Genomic DNA, 19,636 nt, shown 5'->3' with positions numbered 1-19,636 from the left:
GGGAAGACCCAGTCGGAGGTGGTCCTTACTTATCCTGCAGTCGGGCCCAGCGAAGCCGGGGGCGCACTCACAGCGGTACCAGTTCTCTCCATCCACGCATGTGCCACTGTTGTAACTACGAAAGCAAAGACCCCTCGGTCACCACCAGTCCACCACTTCCCCTGCCAGTTCAAAGGTAGCCATGCCAGTTACGATCAGCGGCTCTCACCCCTGCTCACACGCACCACCGCCTGGGAGCTTTAAAAACACTGATGCCTGGGTCCCACCCCCAGAGAGTCTAATATCACAGGTCTCGGTTGCAGCCCAGGGACTGGAACTTATAAATGCTCCCTGGGTAATCCTCGCGTGCCGCCAAGGTTGAGAATCACTGCTCTAAATGAGGACACAACCTGACTAAAGTGTGGTCCGCGGACCAGCAGGATCGGCATTGCCTGGGAGCCTGTCAGAGAGGAGGAATGTGCAGCAGCTCCCAGACCTCCTGCATCCGAACCTGCACTTTAAACAAGATCCCCAGGAGACGCCCACACGTGTCACAGCCAACAATAAAGCGCCGGCTTAAAAGGTGGCCATGCTTACCAGGGATGAGGACTGCAGTCATTGGTATCTGCAAAGTAAAAAAAGACAACTTAACAGCGAGGCCTTCTTAGCCCTAAGTCAAAACACCAGTGATTTCCACAATACCCAGATGATAAAGCTGTCGTTAACACCGGCAGAAGGAGCTTAAGACCTCTGCTCAATTGGAACCAGGCCCACACCACACTTGGTCCCATTCACCGTGGGACACATGTACACAGGAAGAGGCCCTGGGTGGGGTGGGCAGGGGGTGTGAGAATGGATGGAGACAGGCTGCTGGTCAGACCGGAGCTGGGAACCACGACGCCATCTGTCTCCACTTATCTCCTTGGCGACTTTCTCATGCCCAGGTCAGGGCTGCATCCCATCAAGTCATTAGAACAGACCCAGGTGATGCAGAAGCAGACATCAAACAGCTCTGCTTCTGGTTTCCATTGCCAGTCCCTGGGGGTGTCAGGATGGACTCCTGCAGCCCTCAGAGAGTTCAAGGTGGCAAGCGGGGGAGGGGAAACACTCACTCTGCGTACAGATGGGCCCCTCCCAGCCTTCTTTGCAGACACACGTGAAGGACTCGCCGTTGACCACACAGGTGCCCCCATTGTGGCAGGGGTTAGGCAGGCAGCTACTGTTTCGGGCTATGAGACAAGAGCAGACAAGGCCACCCTCCCTCAGGATCCAGTGACAGTCTGGAGGGGCAGAAACCAGGTCCCAGGAAACAGTCATAGGCTCACAGGCCCACGGCCCCTGTGAGGCCCAGGGAGGGCGGAAAGGTACCTATGTTACAGGTCGTTCCTTCCCAGCCTCCGGGACACATGCACTTGAAAGCGTCCCCCTCATCATAGCAGGTGCCACCATTGTTGCACGTAGCCTCATCACACTGGCTGTCACCTGGAGGAGAAGATCCCGGCGTGAGCCCCTGGCCGGCCCTGCTCACGGAAGACAGGGCAGGATCCCAGCCGGCCACCACTTACGTGAGTGGCAGGTCTTGCCTTTCCACCCGTTTTTACAGTCGCAGTAAAAGTCGTTGACCAGGTCGCGACACGAGCCCCCATTGTGGCAGGGGTTCTGGCTGCAGTCGTTAATATCTGCAATCAGAGGAGACAGCCGGCTGAAGACGCTCCCAAGCCCATCCACGCCCCGTGACGCCTAAGGACCGCATCTCTCCACCCCCAGCCCCTGCTTTCCGCGCCCACTTCAAAACCAGCAGACCCCCGGGGACTTAAACACGGTCACCCTTTCCCAGGAATAAAGGAGCCCCCGACAGGCCATGGAAGTTAAAGTCAAGATGGGCAGAAAGGACAACCCAAACAGCAAGATGATCACTTTTCCTGCAAGTGGGGATATCTATCATCCTAATTACAGGGTCTAATTCTATGAGCTCCTCCGCAGAAGTTCCTTCCCGCTGGCTGGCGTCAGCATCAACACATGCAAATAGGACACAGGCCATGCCGTCCCAGGGCAGGAACTGTCGGGGTCCAACTCCCAGATATTTCCACGAAGAAGAAAGGCTTCCCATGTGGATTCTGTCCTGCCCACATCCCCCAGAGCTGTCTGTCCCCAAAGGACCCCTGAACTCACTGGTCTCACAGTAGGCGCCCTCCCAGCCACCACTGCATATACACTTGTAGGAGTTGACACCATCGATGCAGGTACCACCATTTTTACAGGGGTTGCTCTCACAGTCATTAATATCTGTGAAAGGAAAGCAAACAGAAACACAGGTAAGCAAACGAAGGAAAGTACTGCCACCGCCAAGCACTGTTCTGCGGGCTTCCCTGCCCCTCCTGAGAAAATACACTGGGCACCTCAACATTTAACTCCGTCAGGACTGTTTCTGAATCCGGCGGGCAGTTTTATCAAGCAGGGGCCTCCAGAGAGCACCCCGTCCCTTTTATTTAATGTCTTCACACTAAGCTACTTGGAGAGAGTGGGGAGGAAACTCCTAGGCAAAGCAGACCACCCGATCTAGTAAGGTTCCAGAACATTCTAAAATAAACGTGCTGAAGACTTAAGAGGCCGTCAGTGATCTCGTAAGTTAAACATGACCTCAGTCTTAGATTGTAGGTGGTAAACCTGGACTGATCTCTCCTGAAATGATTCCAGATGCCCCCCAGCTGGGCCAGGGCAGGGTTTGGGGGACCTCGGCCCATTCCCCGAGGATGCGGGGTCTTACTTTCATGGCAGTACGTTCCAGTGAAGCCTTTGTTACAGTCACAGGTGAATTTGCCTCCCGACTGACTCTTGCACTTCCCGTGGGGACCGCAGACATTGGAGGAAATATAGCGCACCCCTTCAGGCGTGTCATTGGAGGCCATGGCTACCGTGCAGCTGTCAATCACTGCGAGACAGACTTGGGGTCAGATCCCCGCCAGGGACCCGAAGACCCGGTGTTCCTGAGCCCAGGACCCACGCCACGCCTGCTCTCCTGGAGCCAGGCACCTTAGCCAGGCTAATGAGGGTAAGAAGCCAGCACCTCGGTGGCCAAGACTGGCAATATGCCGTGTCACGCTGTGACAGGCAAAGCCGAGACCCCAGGCGGAGTTTTTTTTTTTTTTTTTTTTTAGGCGTTTTCTCCCTATGGAGCCAGGATCCCACGTGTCTGCGGGCCCTGTTCATCCTCCCTCTACTGATACATCTACCAAATTTGCTGGAAGCTGGCTAAGGAGGAGGAACAGCCTTTCCCTCGACGTAAGGGCACTTACGGCTGCAGGAACCTGGAAGCCTGAGCCAGCAGCCACAGGCGGCCGTTTAAATTTAAGTGAATGAAAAGTAAGTAAATCAGGGCTTTTAGTTGCCCTGGTCACACAGTAAACGTTCCGGGCCACACGTGTCCCAAGGCTACTGTACCTGACGGTGCAGATATCACCGTGGCAGAAAGTTCTACTGGCAGAGGTGCCCTGAGGAATCCACCTCGGCCTTGCACATCAGCGTCCCCCAGAACGGGGATGCTAAATGAATTCCCTTCTCTGCCCTGGGCTACTTGCAGGTATGGTCCCCCCGAACTGGTGGGCCTGAATAGGTTGTTTCCACGTGTTCTGGCTTCCCTCCGAGTGTCACGGGGCAGTGACGCACGGGCAGAGGACAGCAGCCTTGAAGACAAGCCAGAACCCTGGCGGGGAGGGAGGTACCTTCACAGGGGGTGGTGCGGCAGTGGTCTTTAAGGTGGGAGCAGTTCTTGCCTTCATAGTCCTCGGGACACTTGCAGAAATAGTCGCTGGCGCGGTTGTAGCACTGGGCACCGTTCTGGCAGGGGTTGGGCTCGCAATAATCGATGTCCAGCTGCGAGGGCCAGGGGCAGGGGAGGGGGGACACAAAGTAAAACAAAGCCGTCATTATGACTCCTCTGGGGCAGCGGCCACTGGAATTTGACCCTTCCGTCTGCTTCTGTTAGGAGAACACCCAGCATGATTTACAGTTGTGTCCTAGCGACTGTCCAGGTACGCATTTGAGACAACAGGGCAGAATGAGAGAGTGCTGGGTCTGGGATGAAACGGACAAAGAGAAATCGACAGGCTGCCGGACAACGGGAAGAAAATCACTCATCACCCTCCTTCCACGGCGCGTGTCTAGCAGAGATCCCTAGTCAACAGGAGGCTCCAGACAGTGTTGGGAATGGGAAGGTGAGGGTGAGGAGACTGCCTGTGAAAACTGGGCCATCGGGCGCTCCAGCCCGGCTCACCTGACAGAGGTTTCCAGAGAAACCAGTGGGACAGAGACACTGGAATCTGTTGATTTCGTTCTGACAGTGACCCCCGTTGAGACAGGGGTTGCTGGCACACTCATCGATGTCTGTCTCACAGTGATCGCCTGCATAGCCAGGTGGACAGATACAGCGATAACCGTTAACCAAATCCTGGAGGGAGGAGAAGGAGGGTGAGAAACACATGCTTTTTTTCTAGGTGCTCCACAAACACAGGGCTTCAGTGGTTCAGCGTGACTGTTGCGCTTCAGCTGATTCACTGAAAGAGATGCCAAACCTCTCCAAATGTGAGAGAGGAATTTCTATGTGCATGCCTCCAAGATGACTCCCGGGAGGCTGGGGTAACATGAGCCCGAGTGAAACTTCCAGAGACTCACTTTTCACCTGCATTTTTAAATCTCCCAGGGACAGAGCTTTCCCAGGGTCACATAAATCTTAAGGCTTGTTGTCAATCACTATGGTTTTGATATAAGCAAAGATTTACATACCCGACAGGAGGCGTCATTCTGACATTGGCCGAGGCAGTCATTAATATCTAAAAAATAAACAAGTCACCGTATTGGAGGGGCAATTTACATTGAAGTTGGGCTTCACTGAAAAGCCTTCTCTGCTCAGGAAGATAAAAACCTCCAATCAGATTTCTTGCGTGCTTCCCGTGAAATAAGGTTATTGGTGGGAACACTCCCTAGTTCTTCCAGACTGAGGTACCGAAACTTCACATCATTGTTTTAGCCACCTTATCAGAGTACGGCCGTTTTTTACCAGCTAATGAGCCTGATAACGTGTATGTTTTCATTTCTGTGCCCATCACTCCCTCTCCAAAAACATTCCCTCTATAAGGTTCTCCTTCCACTACTCAAGTCTTAGACCTGGAGCCTGAATACGGCTGGCAAATGCCTTCAACACCCCAGTCTCATGAAAATCAAAATTGAAACAGTCTCACTCACTTATGTCACAATTCTGACCCATCCAGCCCGGGAGGCAATCACAGTAGTAGCTGGCAATCAGATTCTTACAGGATTTGGCATTTACACAAGGTTTGGCCTCGCATTCATTTGCATCTGAAAAACAGAGAGGATGAACAGTGAGAAATGGGGTTCTACCCCACCTCCCCCCTCAAAAAAAACACCATACAAATAGTTTGTCTGAAACGAGACATTTTAATAAGCTAGCTAAATAAGAGATGCTACTTTGAACATCTGAACCCTCTCCCCTAGCTATGCTCCAATAAGGAATGCTAATTGATAACGTTCCAGCTGCTGTTGACAACTAGCCCCCGACAGGACAGCAGAAAGCCACTAGGCACTTCTGTGCAAAACCCAGCGCAGCCTAGTTGCTGGGATTTAATAGTGGCAAAAAAGAATGCAGACAGCTCATTCCTCATGAGATCATCCCCGTTTGGAACCCAGCTGAACACTCCTCGGACAGACGATTGACATGGTTCAAGGAATCCCACGACTTTCCCACAGGGCCTCAAAGAGCCAGGCCATTTGCATGCGAGTTATTTCTTCCAGGCCTGCTGGCTGGACCCTAGATAATAAATGACTTCTTGGTACGATGGCACGCAAGCTTGCACCGCTGGCCACATGTACAGCTCCCTTAATCGCTCGGATCAAGCCAGCCCCGGTGCAGGAATTCTCTTACCTAACTGGCACGTTTTGCCCGTCCACTGGGGCGGGCACACGCACTTAAATCCGTTAACCAAGTCCTGGCAGGTGCCCCCGTGGGAACAGTTATTTGGAGAACAGTCATCAATGTCTGTTTGACAAAAAGAGGAGAGGGTTGGCAATTTAATCTCAATCCATTTGACAATTAGATAATTTAATACCACCCCTCACATGAGGGGCCTTCACTTAAGAGCCAGACACCTGCTGCAAGTGACTGCTACGATGACGATAAGGCCTGATTTTAGCTTTAAATCCCCCACTGGCCCAGTTCATTTAATCCGCAACCTGAGCGGGTGGGAGAGCCAGCTGGATCCCCGGAGCATCAGCCCTGGGTAACTCAGGACATCTCTCACTGCCTACCCTTTATTTTTAAAGAAAAGTTCCATCACGGCACAGAGGTAACTAAGGAGAGGTAAGGAAAAATAACTTCTTTGCTGGTGAAAAAAAAAATCATATTCTTGTTTACTCACAGACTTTTCCCAAAAGCACATGCCTGGGGTGCCCAACCTCCCCCTTCTGCACTAGACTCCTGAGGCCTCTTAGCGATTCACCTCCTGCCCGGGTAGGAGGTGCCAGGCTCTCCTCATGAATCTGCTCACCAAGCCTTCACACCCCCAGGAGATGGGACTTGCTACTCTCCCGTTTAAACAGGGCACAGGTTGGCAGTGACTACAGTCCCACCATGGTGACGGGTGGCAGGGCCATGGTGCCAGCCCAGGTGATCCAACCCCGGAACCCAGCTCCTTAACCGTGTTGCATGCTGTTCTCAGGGGACCGATGACCGTGGACCTCGGGCCTGGCTGCACCTCTGAAATCCAGGAGCTTGTGTGTGTTTTGTTTTTTGTTTTTGCCGCACTGCATGGCATGTGGAATCCTAGTTCCCCGACCAGGGATCGAACCTGCGTCCCCTGCACTGGAAGCTCGGAGTCCTAACTGTTGCACCACCAGGGAAGTCCCCAGGAGCCTGTGGAAGGTACGAACTCCCCAATTCCAAAGGGAAACCGTAGCACCCAGAGACCTGTACTGGGAAGCACTGGGGTAGTCCTGGTGTGCGGCCAAGTCCCGCAGCCACTGTCACTCTGTAGCCCTGGTCCCTCTTTCAAAATTTGTCCCCACCATGAAATTCAGTCATGACCACCTCCCCCGCAGGCATCCTCTGTACAGCTTCGAGGAGAATAACCGTAATTCAGTTCAGAGGAGGCACAAGTCCAGGGAAAAGGACGCAGCTACCCCACGAGCGAGTTTCTTCCAGTCAGAGATGCGTGTGCTAACTTAGCAGGGTGCCTTAGGATGGGGGTGCCAGGAGACTTCCTAGGGCAGAGGCCGGAAGCTCAGGCCAGCCTCACCACCAGACCCCCTCCCACCGAGACAGACCCATCACTAAGACCGACGTGGGACCCACAACCCTGTACCTTGACACAATACCCCCTCCCCCCCCCCCCCAAGAAAGGGCACAAGCCAAAACGCAGACTTACTTGTGGAGCACGTGGGGCCGGTCCAGCCCGGAGAACACTCACACTCAAACCCCAGGGAGGTCTCCTTGCAGCTGCCTCTGTTGTGGCAGGGATCAGAGAGGCAGGCGTGTTCCGCTGTGGACACCAGCACAGCAGTCAGCAAGGGGCGCCCACCGAGAGAGGCTACCTAACACTCCCCCCGGCAACCAAATCGCACGCCTGGGCCACCAGCTCGAGCTCGTTTCAAGAAATCAAAGCAGGTGTGGGACGTAACCCCGCTGTGTCTGCGGCGGAAAGGAAGTCATCTCTCTTGCTAAGCTCTCCGGCCCCATTTCTCCAAGCTTTTGACCTGGGAGCTGGGTCACTGCCCTGTACACGCCGCCCCCGATGCAATCAGCAGCCCCCAAACCACCTGAGCAACTGGACAGAGGTTTCAAAGACCCACGGAACGGCTGGGAGGACAGGTCTTAACGTTGGAGGCTATTTTCATCTTTTTATGAGTCCCTAAGTGTATTTAAGCTGAGTGTACAGAAAAATTAGACAAAGGGATCTCACTGCGCCTGGACCACTTACCAATTTCACAGTTGGGTCCCGAGTACCCCTCAGGGCATGAACACTGATATTTGTCAGGTCCTGTGTTGCTACAGGTTCCCCCATTGAGACACGGCTGGTGGGTCCCGCAGTAGTTGAGATCTGCCAAAAAGACCCCAAAGAAGTCACTCAGAGACCAGAAACACTGTGTTCCTAGACCCATTCCTCTTTAAAAACTAAAACCGAGGGAAACAGACCCAGATTCACAGGGTTAAAGGCAAATTCAAACAGATTTAGAATAAAAGCCCCTGCAAATAAAAATAAATGAAAGTACAAACCAAATCACCCACACCCCACCCCCGACCTCCAGCCCCACCCAGGCCCTCCCCAGACATACCTTTGTCGCAGAGCTGGCCACCCCAGTTGGTCTCACAGAGGCACTGCCAGGGCTCGTTACAGGTGCCGTGGACGCACCCTGGGTGTGGGATGCACTTGTCACAGTACAGGCCCTGCCAGCCATACTGGCACCTGGGGACACACAGCAAACCCTGCTTTACCCTTTAGAACTTGCAGGGAGATCGGAGCCAGGAAAACACAAGGATGCAAAGCCCAGGCTTCTGGCCACAGGATGGTAGACTGTCAAGGTCTGTCCGGGGGTTCCCTCTAAGCAAACATTTTCCCAGTTGGACTGAGGTCCCCTCCCAGGCGACTCCCAACAAAAGGAGGGCTGTTTGGGGAGAGGCCAGCACTGGGCTGCCCTCCACAAAGCCCCTCTCTCTTCTCAGGCTCCCCCATGAGCCCAGGGCGGAGGCTTGGAATAAATGAACCCCTGGGGGGAAGGCAAGGGCTCTCCCTGCAGTGACAACAATAGCCATGCGAAGCCTCTGCAGACGCAGCCCTTTGGGCAAGTTTTACACAGCAACGCGGCTGGGCTGTGTCCCAGCAGCAAGTCACGACCCCAGCACACAAAAATGCACCGAGACACCGAGTGCGGCAGGAAACTGCCTCCCAAGGAGGCTCCCTGAAATCAGACGAGGAGGGAAAGGGGCTCCCTTCCTTGGAGAGATGGGGTAGGATCTCTGGACCCATTTCTGCAGGGAGGACGAGGAAAGCAACAGCGCTTGGACCTATTTCCGTACGTGATTTATGACCTGCCCCCCTCGTGGCTACTTAGGCTAATTTATTTTATAGTTATTTCTCACTTTGCACACACACACACACAGTCAACTTGGTTTATCTCGTATTGGGGAAGGGAGTCGAGTTTCCTTTATAAGCGCCTCATTAATCGGACTCTCTGGAGGCCAAATGGTGCCTTTGATCCCCAAACAAAAACACAAACATACACCTTCACCTGGGGCAGGGGCTCCGCTACTCTCCCCTCAAGTTTCAAGCCCTCTGAAACTCTAACTGCCTTCTCAGAAATCAAGCTCTAGCAAACAGGAGCTGGCAGTGGGGGCAGCCCACAGTGGAGTGAAGGTGGGGTGAGCCAGAAACAGCGACCAGCAACTATTTCCATGACGGGACCCGGGAAAGCCATGGTCAGAATCGCCTCCCCCGCAAAGAAGGAAAGGCGTTCTGTGTCCAGAGAGCTGGAGGTGGGCTAAAAATCCTTGTCATGGGAAAATTACAGGGAACCAGCTAATCGCTAATCATCCACGGCCGGGAGTCAACTCACCCCTGAGAATTCTGACTCACCACTTCCTAACTCCTAAAAGCAAGCCATCCACGCCCCAGCACACAGAACCACCAGGCTGTGCGGCTAAAAATCAGAGGATTCTGGTTCATCTAAAACGAAACTCCAGTCTAAATGGCAAGGCACTATTAAAGGAGTCAAATAAGAACAAAGTAAATCCTCCGGTAGAAATGTTTTTTCAAAGTGGACACTCAAGGTGGTGGGAGATCACGGGGACGCTTGTGTAAAGACTGACAGTCTTAGTCTGAAAGGTAGATATTAAGAAGGAACTGATTGGGAAATAGCATTATTCTTACAGTCTTTCCCTCGTTGCCTTCCAGATGAAGGATCACTACACCTCTTCCATTTGCTTAATACAAGGAGTAAGAGGCAGCTGAGGACCCGCCTCGGCTCTTAATCAGTGAGAGCTGGATACCCAAGCATAAGAAAGGAACCACAAGAGGCCCTGGATGACTTCAAAAGAAAACAAATAAAAATACTGACCCTAAAAGAGGCATCCACAAGGTTATCCCAGTGTAATAATATATGATTAAGGTTCTCATGAGAAATTGAAGTGACTTTCCTCATAGGATGATTCATAATTGAGTCTGATATTATTGGCAGGCTCGCAATAAAGCAAGACTGTGCACCCAGAAAAAGGGATTCCAGGTCGACCTGGGAGCAAGAGAAGCAGTAAAGTGTTCTCATGCGGGGGAAAAAACAAGACAAAACACACCTCTGTAATACATGATCCGAAGGACAACTTACAGGTAACTTGCCATCAGCTATTTCTGGAGCAGGATGCAACCAGAACTTCCTTGGCGAGAAGGTTCTGTTTTGATTTTTCAAGGGAAGGAGAAGGAGATGGCCTGGGAGACCATGCAAATGATGTGTGGGAAAGTCACACCTTAAGTAAATAAGGGCCTGCGAGTCCAGGCAGGGAGTGGGAGGGAGACTTCGAAAGAGAAAGGACTAAATTCTGGAAACAAAGCCTGCTGTTCTGGCTGGGAGGGCCCTCCCCAGGCAGCAGTGTGTTTATTCTGATGACAGGAGCAGAAATCGAGGTCGCCCTTGACTGATACTCATCTGAGCTGAGCACCCGCGTGCTGAGCACGAAGCGGGCGCAGCAGAGTCCCTGAGAGCACGGCTGATCTGACTTTCCGCAACAATCTTCACGAAGAAGAGCCTGCCCCCAAGCTTGACAGTAACGCTGTTAAATACCACAGTCGGCTGCCACCAGCGATGGGGGTTCGCAGGCGAAGCCCTTCAGTCTTCCAGAAAGTAAACTTATCTTTCTGAAGTGCAGGAAGAGACAATTTCAGGCCAGCCTGGTTTTGTTTTCCTTCCAGCTGCCCTGATTCCCACTTCAGCTTCAAGCCCCAGAGCTCAGAGCTCCCCGCTGCACGGGAGGGGAGCTGCGGCAGTGGGTGCACAAAGGTATGGAGGACCACAGGGGTCTTCAGGATTTTCGGAGCGGCAAAATCCTGTGGCTGTGCTCAGCCTGTCGAAATGCAGATTTCTGGGCCCAACCTAGGGACTGGGGTTCCGTGGGTGTGGGGTGGCACCCAGCAACCTGCATTTCCACACGTCCCTGGTTAACTCAGGGAATGACACTCTGAGTACTGAGGTTTGGGGGCAGTGAATCCCAAAGTACGGTCCCCGCGCCCCCAGCAAGAACAGCACTGCTGGGGGCTTGTTAGAAATGCAGAGACTTGAGTCCACCCCAAGCTATGGAATCAGGATCTGCGTCATCACAAGAGTCCCAGGTAATGTCAGTTTGAGATGCACTGGTTTAGACTAAGGATTCATAAGCTTCCCTGGGCTCAAACTGGGGTAGCTTTGGGGGAAAACATGACAGGCCCAAAGGAACCATTGAGTGTCACATTAAATCTGCTAATCCTTCAGATTTGGGAGGAGAGTAAAGTGGGCGATCATGTCAAAATGCCACAGACACCAACAGTATTTCCTGAAACAAGCCTTTCCCAGATTGGCATGATGTACATTTCAAGAAGTTCCAAAAACTGTAATCGGGAAGCTGTGGGGGAGGTCTCCATTTGGCTTCTTGCATTGTCCGGGACCATAAAAGAACAGACTTCAAAGGCCAGCAGCAAAAGTCTACATTCATCAGGCTCAACTGACAAGATTCCAGCGCAGCCATTAACCTCTCAGCACCGGCCAGGCTCCCGCCTGCAAAGGGGCCAGGAGATTGTCCTAATCCCATTCTAAAGAATGCTCCACTTTCCCCTATTGATGGGAAAAGTGGGGGAGGGCTGGGAGACAGAAAACCAGGCGGGGGCTGGAGGGTGGAGGAGGAGAGAGACCGCCGCAAAAACCAAACCCACAGCCCTCCATCTAGTCCATTAGCACTTTAAGGGGAAGATTATAAAAACGAGTTATCAATTTACAGAACCGTTAATACATGAAGTCACTGACTGTGCCCAGAAGAGTTTTTTTTTCCCCCCCGAGAGAGAAGCGTGTGCATTTCACTGGACAGCTGGTATAATTTAATAAGCTTCGGATGTGCCTACTTGAAAAAAAAATTTTTTTTTTTTTTTGGTAATGCTTTCTTGTCCTCCAAAGTAAAAGAGGCATATTCACAATAAAGTCAGTCCTCCTCTTGTATTAAAGGGATCATTATTAGGAAAAAAAAAAGAGTTTAGTTGTTTACCTGCAGTCACCTGGGAGTTTGCAAGACCCATGCTTGGGGCTGCAGCCCTGCCGGCAAATAGCTGTAAAAAAAACAAAAAACAAAAAACACAGAAGGATGTGTCAGCACACTGCCAGTTTCTTGCACTGTCACCATCATGAGAATGACCTCGTCCATTAAGCCAACAAAATCCACTATTTTAAGAGATCTCATATCAAGCCCACTGTAAGGAGAGGAAGACGGGAGGTGCCCCAAGAACAAACCCAGCTTTAAACTTCAAGGCCATGCTAGCAGATCCTCAAACGTGATAGCATTTGGGGACAAAATGCAGGCAAGCAGGTGGGGGAAGGGGAGCTTTACGGAGTCTCCGAACAATAGCTATGCTGCTCCCGGTCAATTCCCACCCTCGCCGAAAGCAAAAAGGAGGTCTAATCCTTCCTCAACTCTGTCATCTTTCCCACTCTGTACCCCAGCCTCTTCAGAACCCTCTGACCAAATAAATGCCTGGTGTCTCAAAAATCCCATGGGACTCAAAGCCAACCAGGCCGGCTTCACTTGGCAGGCTAATCCACGGGCCAGATCTGGTGGTCCTTTTTTTTTTTTTTTTTTTTTGCAAAGTATCCACAACAAAACCATTCTGCTTCCTTTATTGAAAAAAGTTTTTGAACAGACATTAAAAAATAGTAGAACTTTTTAAGTAATTGTTACTGATTTTTAGGACACCAACTATTTAAAATATGTTTTATCAATCCTTTCATTTGGATCCCAGGAAGGCCATCCTTTTCACTCTTGTGTCTAATTATTTAAGAAAGCAATATTGCCCAGGAGACCTGCAAATTCCTCTTTGCCCTTCCCTTCAGTCACAGTTCAAAAATTCGTTTTTCAACTTGAGTTTATCTTACAGGAATTTACCAAATTATGTGAACTAAGCAGAGTGCGTTAATGTTGGTGAGGGCCTATTACATGGTTGACTAGAATTATACACCAATTTGCTATGAATTAGAAGCTTTGTAAAGGTAAAGACCACAGATAATTCTGTGAATGTCTGTGAATGTGTGATAACTCCCTGTATTCTAATAGACAGGGCTGGGACAGCAGACAGGAGGTCTGGAAGTTTATCCCACTGTGGAGGCGTTCAGTTCACCACTCGCCCCCTCCCCTCAATACCACGGCCCCCAGAGATGCCCAGTGAAAGCTGCCGTAAGGCCACCCTGAGCCCAAGGGCTGTCATTTTTCACAAGCTGTTCAGACATTGGCTGGGCTAACCCAGTCCCACCTGGCATCTGTTTTGCATCCGATGCCTTAAAAAGCAGAGCCTGAGAAGGGGGTTCGGGTACAGAGAAAGAGGTAGAGGGCAGATGGGCAGGGGAAGAAGCTGAGCAAGAATGTGGTCTCAGCGGGAGCTTGGCCTCAGCCTGATCCCAGGGGAAACTCTGGACTGTGAACTGTAGCCCAGAGTTAACGCGAAGGGGGCTGTGGCCTTTTACGCCCACGTCAGCCATTCACAGACTGTGAGCTGGAGGGACGGGGCGTGGAGTGCCACCTGTTTGGCCAAGGACAACGTCCAGAGAAGGAGACGTTAGCAGCCAATGCTCAGAGCGTCTGGGGGATGGGGTACCAACGGCATCTTCGTGCTTCAGGCCTAGAAAGCAGCCCAAATCTCACCATACCCAAGAAAGCCACCTGATGGCAGGGGCGTGAGAACATGACACCCAAAGGGACAGCCACCAGGAGCTGGTTAACCCACCAGGCACGCCCACACACACCTTTGTTACATTCAGGGCCCATCCAGCCTTCCATGCACGTTTTGTTGCCATTCTGGTCGCAGGCGTAGTGGCCAAAGAAGTCGTCTCTGGGTCGGCAGAACTTATTGCAGCCGAAGCCATAGTAATAGTCATCACAGGTCACGCGGATCTGATACTCAAAGTGGGCAACGCCCGTGTTCTGCTTCAGCGTCTGCCACTGCCGGCTGGGGTTGATCATGCCCGAGTGAGAAGCCTTTTCAATAATGCTGTCGGGTTCTAGAGGCAAAAAAAAAAGGATTAATCACACCAACATTTACATCAGATATCAGAGCTTCTCCCCCGACCATTGTGATGACTTTTAATAACAACAAATGCACACGGCACAAAATTCAAACAACACAAAAGGGCAAAAAATGAGCCATTCGTCTCCCTCCCCATCATACATTTACCCTTTTTACTGGGCATGTAGTATTTCTTCATCTGGAAATAAAGTGAAATCATTTACCTAGTTCCCAATATGTGCACTGAGGTTGTTTTGGCCTTTGGCTATTAAGCAAAGCCACAGGGAACATCCTTGAACATATTTGCCTGTATGTGGTTCTAGAAAAAAGAAATATCCCAGAAATGGAAGTGCTGGATCGAAGAAGACACACACAACCAACACGCTTCCGCCCAGAAAACCCAAACCACCAGGAACAAAAGCCCCATCTGTCTGCCCTCCCACCAGCAAAGGAAGCTGTTTCCCAACAGCAGTGCCAACACTGCGTTATCAGACTTTCTGATTTAATGGGTATTTAATTAAGTGATGGTGAGCACCCTTTTGACAAAACCACGTGTATCAGCTCCTCTGAACTTCAATCTGTTTCTCTCCTTTGCCAACTTTTCTATTGCGCTGTTTGGTCATACTGGTTTGCAAAAGCTCTTTACATGTGATAGAAAGTGGCCCCTTATGGAAGGCTATTCTTGAAGAAATTTCATTATTCCAGGTAAAGGTTAGCAATCTTTATTTTCTGGCTTTAGAGTTTTGTGTCTTGCTTTAGAAAGGCTGTGTCTATTTCCAAACTCTTCACTGGAAGCCAAAGAGTAATTTTTTTTTAATTATAAACTTTGTCACCTCTTAAGCTGGCATTTAAGTAACAATACCATGAACTTGATGCATTTCACCTTTCACCTTTGCCCAGAAGGCAGATGGGAAAAGCATTCATCCCAGTTTACAGACAGGTAGACTGAGGGTCAGGCTCCTTAAAGAGCGCCTACTGAGGAAAAGAGACACGCCTGGGGCCCAGACAGGTCCAGGAGGAAGAAGTGGTCCCTGCCCTGGGGTCACCTATCACTTAGTATGAGAAGAGACAGGTACAAAAATAGCTCCAAACTCCAGGTGCCAGGAGTTCAGGGGAGGGGCGTGAAAAGGAAGCAAGGCCCCGAGTCAGCACCCACCCTGGTCCTGTGTTTGTTTTCTTAAACCTGCCAGCACCAACCCTTGACGCCTTGTCAAATTCAAGGCCACCTTGGAGAGACCGTTAGGACCTGCTTGCAGTGTCTTTGTGATTCTTATCCACATACACCCGTTTTTCTAGGCCTGTGCTCATCTGCAAGGCTAGGCAAACCCCACAGGCGACCAGGAGACGGGCACTCCTGGGCAGCTTCGGCCACACTCCACTTCCAACAGCGCCCCAGCCCTCACCCTCTGGGCTCTTTACCTGTGGGCAAGACGGGCCTTGAACAAGCCTGCATACCTGCAGACCTACACCCCGGCACGCATGAAGCGCTTGCAGAGGACGCTTTCCTAACCTGAGTTTTGCAAATAAACACGGGCCAAAGAATGACAAAAATGTCCCTGCATTAACAGTGTGCTTCCTCTGCTGGTTCAATGAAAAAGTGTAGTGAGCTATTACCATGTGATGATGAGATCTTAATAAAGGGATTACTTAAACACACTAGCCTTCTCAGGCAGGCTGCAACAACAAGCAATTCAGACAAGAGTCCGGGGTTATCCTAAAGGCACAGGTTGACATGTCAGTCAGTGGTTTGGTATGCTCTCTATTTCCGAGAAATGCTGTGAAGACATCATTTCAGAATCCTCAATGGGGCTAACAGGTCTGTATAACTAACTTCACACCTGCGTGACAGATTTTTCCTAAGGGCCCAGAGGGAGTTGAATGTGTCTGTGACACACTTTCTGGCATCTGGATTACAGAGTTGCTTCTTCTAAGCTGCTGTTGCCTGAATCACACTTCCTATCAGCTCAGGGCATTACCAGTGTTTTTGGGGTAGTTCAGTTGATAGCCCAGCTTTAAGATTGGAAGGGGATACTACCAGGCCTTCCTACAACCTTGAACTGCATGAAGATGGAGCACGAAGAACCCACAACAGCCTTGCAGGCCAAGGAGGAGGGGATGAGAGGCGAGTCTGAGCAGAATCCTGCAACCACGCCAACCACAAACCTTAACCAAGAAGGCTTAACCAAGAAGGCTACAGTATAAGGGAAACCTGGTCCTAAGTATGCCAACCTGTGTTTACATATCTATTGATCAGAACGAGAAACTGAAATCATTTGCTCTGGGGGACAGAGTAAGATCTGCACCCTTATATAGTGCAGTGCTGAAATGCAATAGCAACGACCTTGGAGGGCTGGCCTCAGAAATACTTTCTAACATGTGTACATCACCTGGGTTTCACTTGGGCCAGGCTCTGCTCCCAAGGGTTCATTGCAGAGCGGACGTGAGAAGGAATTCTCTGTTCCCAAGCTCAGGGCTCTGCCTCTAATCTGAAGCCTTGTTTGGTCCCCAAAGAGCAGCCAACCCCAGTTGGGTTGCTACACAACCTCAGCGTCTGCCCTCACGGAGGACAGTGCCTTGGGAGGGACAGAGGGTGAAGGGAGTAAAAGCAAAACATTCCAGGCAGTGTGAACAGCACGTGCAAAGGCCCTGAGGCAGGAGAGAATGTGATGCATTTGAGGACAGAAAGTTGACTGGTGGGGTTTGAGAGAATACAGGTATGACAGATGACAACGTGGCATGTGAGATGGAGCTGGCAGGGAGACAAGACTGGGCTATGCAAGGGGCTTTGGGGCCACACAAAGATCTGTCCCGAGGGCAACAGGAAGTTACCAAGTGGCTCTCAGTAAAGGTGACACTCCAATGTTATGCTCTGAAAAGATCAAGATGGCAGGAGAATGGAGAAAGCGCTGGAGGTGGACCAGAGTAGATAGGGGTGCATTAATTCAGCCGCTACTGTAAGAATTCAGGGGTAAGCAGATGGTGACATGGACCAGGGTAGCAGCAGGGGAGGTGGAGGGAGGCAAACCCTGTCAGGATTGGGTGTGGAGCACTGGACATAAGATTTGCAGAACTTGGAGGTGGGTTAGATACTGATGCTAAGAGAGGGTGGTACACAGGAGGTGCTGTCCAGATTTCTGGCTTATGGTAATGGGCGTTCAAATGCTGGTGCCAGTCGTCCGTAAAGGGCCCTAGGCGGGCTCTGCTTCTGGGGAGGGAAGATGACACATTTGGTTCTGAATATGCTGGAATCCGAGATACCTTGGAAGCATCACAAAAGGGAGGCTGCACAAGCACGTGGATAAGCCACTCCCAGCAAACCCCCATCCCTCCTCACCAGGGTCACAAAAGTGAGGCTCGGGCTTCCCTGGTGGCGCAGTGGTTGAGAGTCCGCCTGCCGATGCAGGGGACACGGGTTCGTGCCCTGGTCCGGGAAGATCCCACATGCCGCAGAGCGGCTGGGCCCGTGAGCCATGGCCGCTGAGCCTGCGCGTCCGGAGCCTGTGCTCCGCAGCGGGAGAGGCCACAACAGTGAGAGGCCCACGTACCGCAAAAAAAAAAAAAAAAAAAAAAAAAAGTGAGGCTCAATGCCCCGCAGTGGGCATTCCGTGACTTTGAGGCAACCCCTCTCCTTCAAGAGTAGAGGCCTGAACGCCCTTTATCTCTACTCCACGTCTTCCTGTGTCCTTGCAGTGATTTTACCTCTTAGCAAGAGAGGAGAGGCTCCAGAGCCCCAAAATGGGGCAGACAACCGTGGGCAGCTCTGGAGGGGCACCAGCTTCTGGAGGAACAGCTACCTGACCCGTGGGCTGGTGGAAGGCCCAGGAAGGGCCCTGCAAACACTAGGGGCCCCTTGTACACCCTGCCAGGTGTCCTAACCCAGCTCTTACCAGGAGCCAGGGTCAACCTCAAGGATGCTCACGCCACCGGCCAGCCTGTATTAACATCTGCACCAGGACATCTGAAGAGCCTGTATCCCCCTCCCCCTCCCCCATCTTCCCAATGTACAGTTACCATTGTAAGCAGGTCAGCGACATAACGCTCACCCAGCCCACAACGCGTGTGGCAGGGGAGGGAACAGAGAACAAACAGGTGCCCAGGACCCGGACTGGCATCAGCCACAGCCCAGGCAGGTCACTGCCTCCCCTCCCTCCACCAACAGCAGGACGGGGGTATCACTCGGGGAGGAAGGTCCACGGATCTGGACTTCAGATGCCAAAGCACAAGGAGTGACCCAAACGGCCTGAAGCTTCTGGCAACCGGGGCTCAGCAGTGATCGAGCGGCTCAAGGTGGGCCAGCGAGACAGGTGGGCAGTGGCTTGGATTCTAAGCCCTCACTGTGCCCTCTCTGGTTATTCACCAGTCCCAGAGTCAGGAAGAAAAAAGCAGGCGAGAAGAGGGGGAAATGTTCTTAGCAGCAAACACACCAAGGGTCAGAGAGGATGAGACACGCAGAGGGATGGGATCGGGGGGCACACAGAGACACCAGGCCGGTCAACCCCTCCTCTTGCGCAGACTCAGGTTTCAGCGTGAATCAAGTTTTCCCATGACAACCACCCAGATCCTGCTGGCAAAAAGGGAACTGGCTGGCAGTCTCAGCGAGGGAGGGGAAACGTATTTTGAAGCTACAATCCAAGAGCAAAGACTCCGTTCTAAGCCAGACAGATGCTGCCGTTTCTACTGGCATCCTCTAGGGCTTCCCCTGACCCCAGCACCCACCCACTCCCAGCAGCCCTGAAAAGCAGCCTGCGCTGAGAACAGAGCCACCTTTCAGAAGGGGACAAGGCCAGTGTGATGGCCGTGAGGCACTGGAACACCTGTCATGCACAGTGTGGGAAACCCTGACCGGCTGGGGGCTCACCTGCCCAACAAGTGAAATTCAAGGTCGGTCTTTAGAGCCCAAAGCCACCTCTTCAGGCTTTATCTTTCCGATGAGAGATTAAATGCTCACTTAAACTTTAAATGGACTTTTAAAAAGTCACTACTTTGATCCTTTCGCAAGTCTACAAGGTTTTAGAGTTGTAAAACCATTAAGATCTCTATCCCAAAGATAATCTAGGGGCCGTATTCAGGGACTGAGTTAACTGGCGATCTGTCCTGGTCACTTAATGTTCCAAGCGAAAATTCTAGGGGAATTGATGGAAAAAGACTCCACGGCGGGGTGGGGGGGTGGGGGGTGGGCGGAGAGGCAGGGGCAGTGGCAGAAGAGCTCTGAAGCAGCCTGGGGACAGCTCTGTCCAGCTCTGACATGCACCGGGTGCCAAGCTCTGTGCTTCCAGACTCACGCGCTCAGCCCATGGCTGTGATACTTACGGACAGTGTCATTGCTGGAATCCCACGCCTCCACAAGCAAAGTGTAGGACCTCTGT

General features: G+C 51.7%; 1 protein-coding gene across 2 annotated transcripts in view; it reads right to left on the bottom strand.

Moving 5' to 3' along the window:
- Positions 1 to 19,636, bottom strand: part of JAG1 (jagged canonical Notch ligand 1) — a 35,643-nt gene that overhangs the window by 6,123 nt on the left and 9,884 nt on the right. Inside the window, exons 3-20 of one of the 2 annotated variants that reach the window (XM_019941431.3) lie at positions 19,581 to 19,632; positions 14,011 to 14,265; positions 12,266 to 12,326; positions 8,323 to 8,453; positions 7,968 to 8,087; positions 7,416 to 7,529; positions 5,918 to 6,031; positions 5,221 to 5,334; positions 4,762 to 4,808; positions 4,253 to 4,426; positions 3,753 to 3,852; positions 2,747 to 2,911; positions 2,152 to 2,265; positions 1,545 to 1,658; positions 1,348 to 1,461; positions 1,092 to 1,208; positions 577 to 604; positions 30 to 115 (exon numbers count right to left, since the gene is read on the bottom strand). In XM_019941431.3, the coding sequence (XP_019796990.2) occupies positions 30 to 115; positions 577 to 604; positions 1,092 to 1,208; positions 1,348 to 1,461; positions 1,545 to 1,658; positions 2,152 to 2,265; positions 2,747 to 2,911; positions 3,753 to 3,852; positions 4,253 to 4,426; positions 4,762 to 4,808; positions 5,221 to 5,334; positions 5,918 to 6,031; positions 7,416 to 7,529; positions 7,968 to 8,087; positions 8,323 to 8,453; positions 12,266 to 12,326; positions 14,011 to 14,265; positions 19,581 to 19,632 (2,020 nt within the window). Of the gene's footprint in view, positions 1 to 29; positions 116 to 576; positions 605 to 1,091; positions 1,209 to 1,347; positions 1,462 to 1,544; positions 1,659 to 2,151; positions 2,266 to 2,746; positions 2,912 to 3,701; positions 3,853 to 4,252; positions 4,427 to 4,761; positions 4,809 to 5,220; positions 5,335 to 5,917; positions 6,032 to 7,415; positions 7,530 to 7,967; positions 8,088 to 8,322; positions 8,454 to 12,265; positions 12,327 to 14,010; positions 14,266 to 19,580; positions 19,633 to 19,636 lie in introns of both variants that reach the window. The other variant, XM_004322269.4, reaches the window with a different exon arrangement.

Source organism: Tursiops truncatus, chromosome 15 (genome assembly GCF_011762595.2).
Source record: "Tursiops truncatus isolate mTurTru1 chromosome 15, mTurTru1.mat.Y, whole genome shotgun sequence".
NCBI lineage: Eukaryota > Metazoa > Chordata > Mammalia > Artiodactyla > Delphinidae > Tursiops > Tursiops truncatus.
The sequence above is the reverse complement of the archived record's forward strand: the minus strand, read 5'-3'. Positions and strand labels throughout refer to the sequence as shown.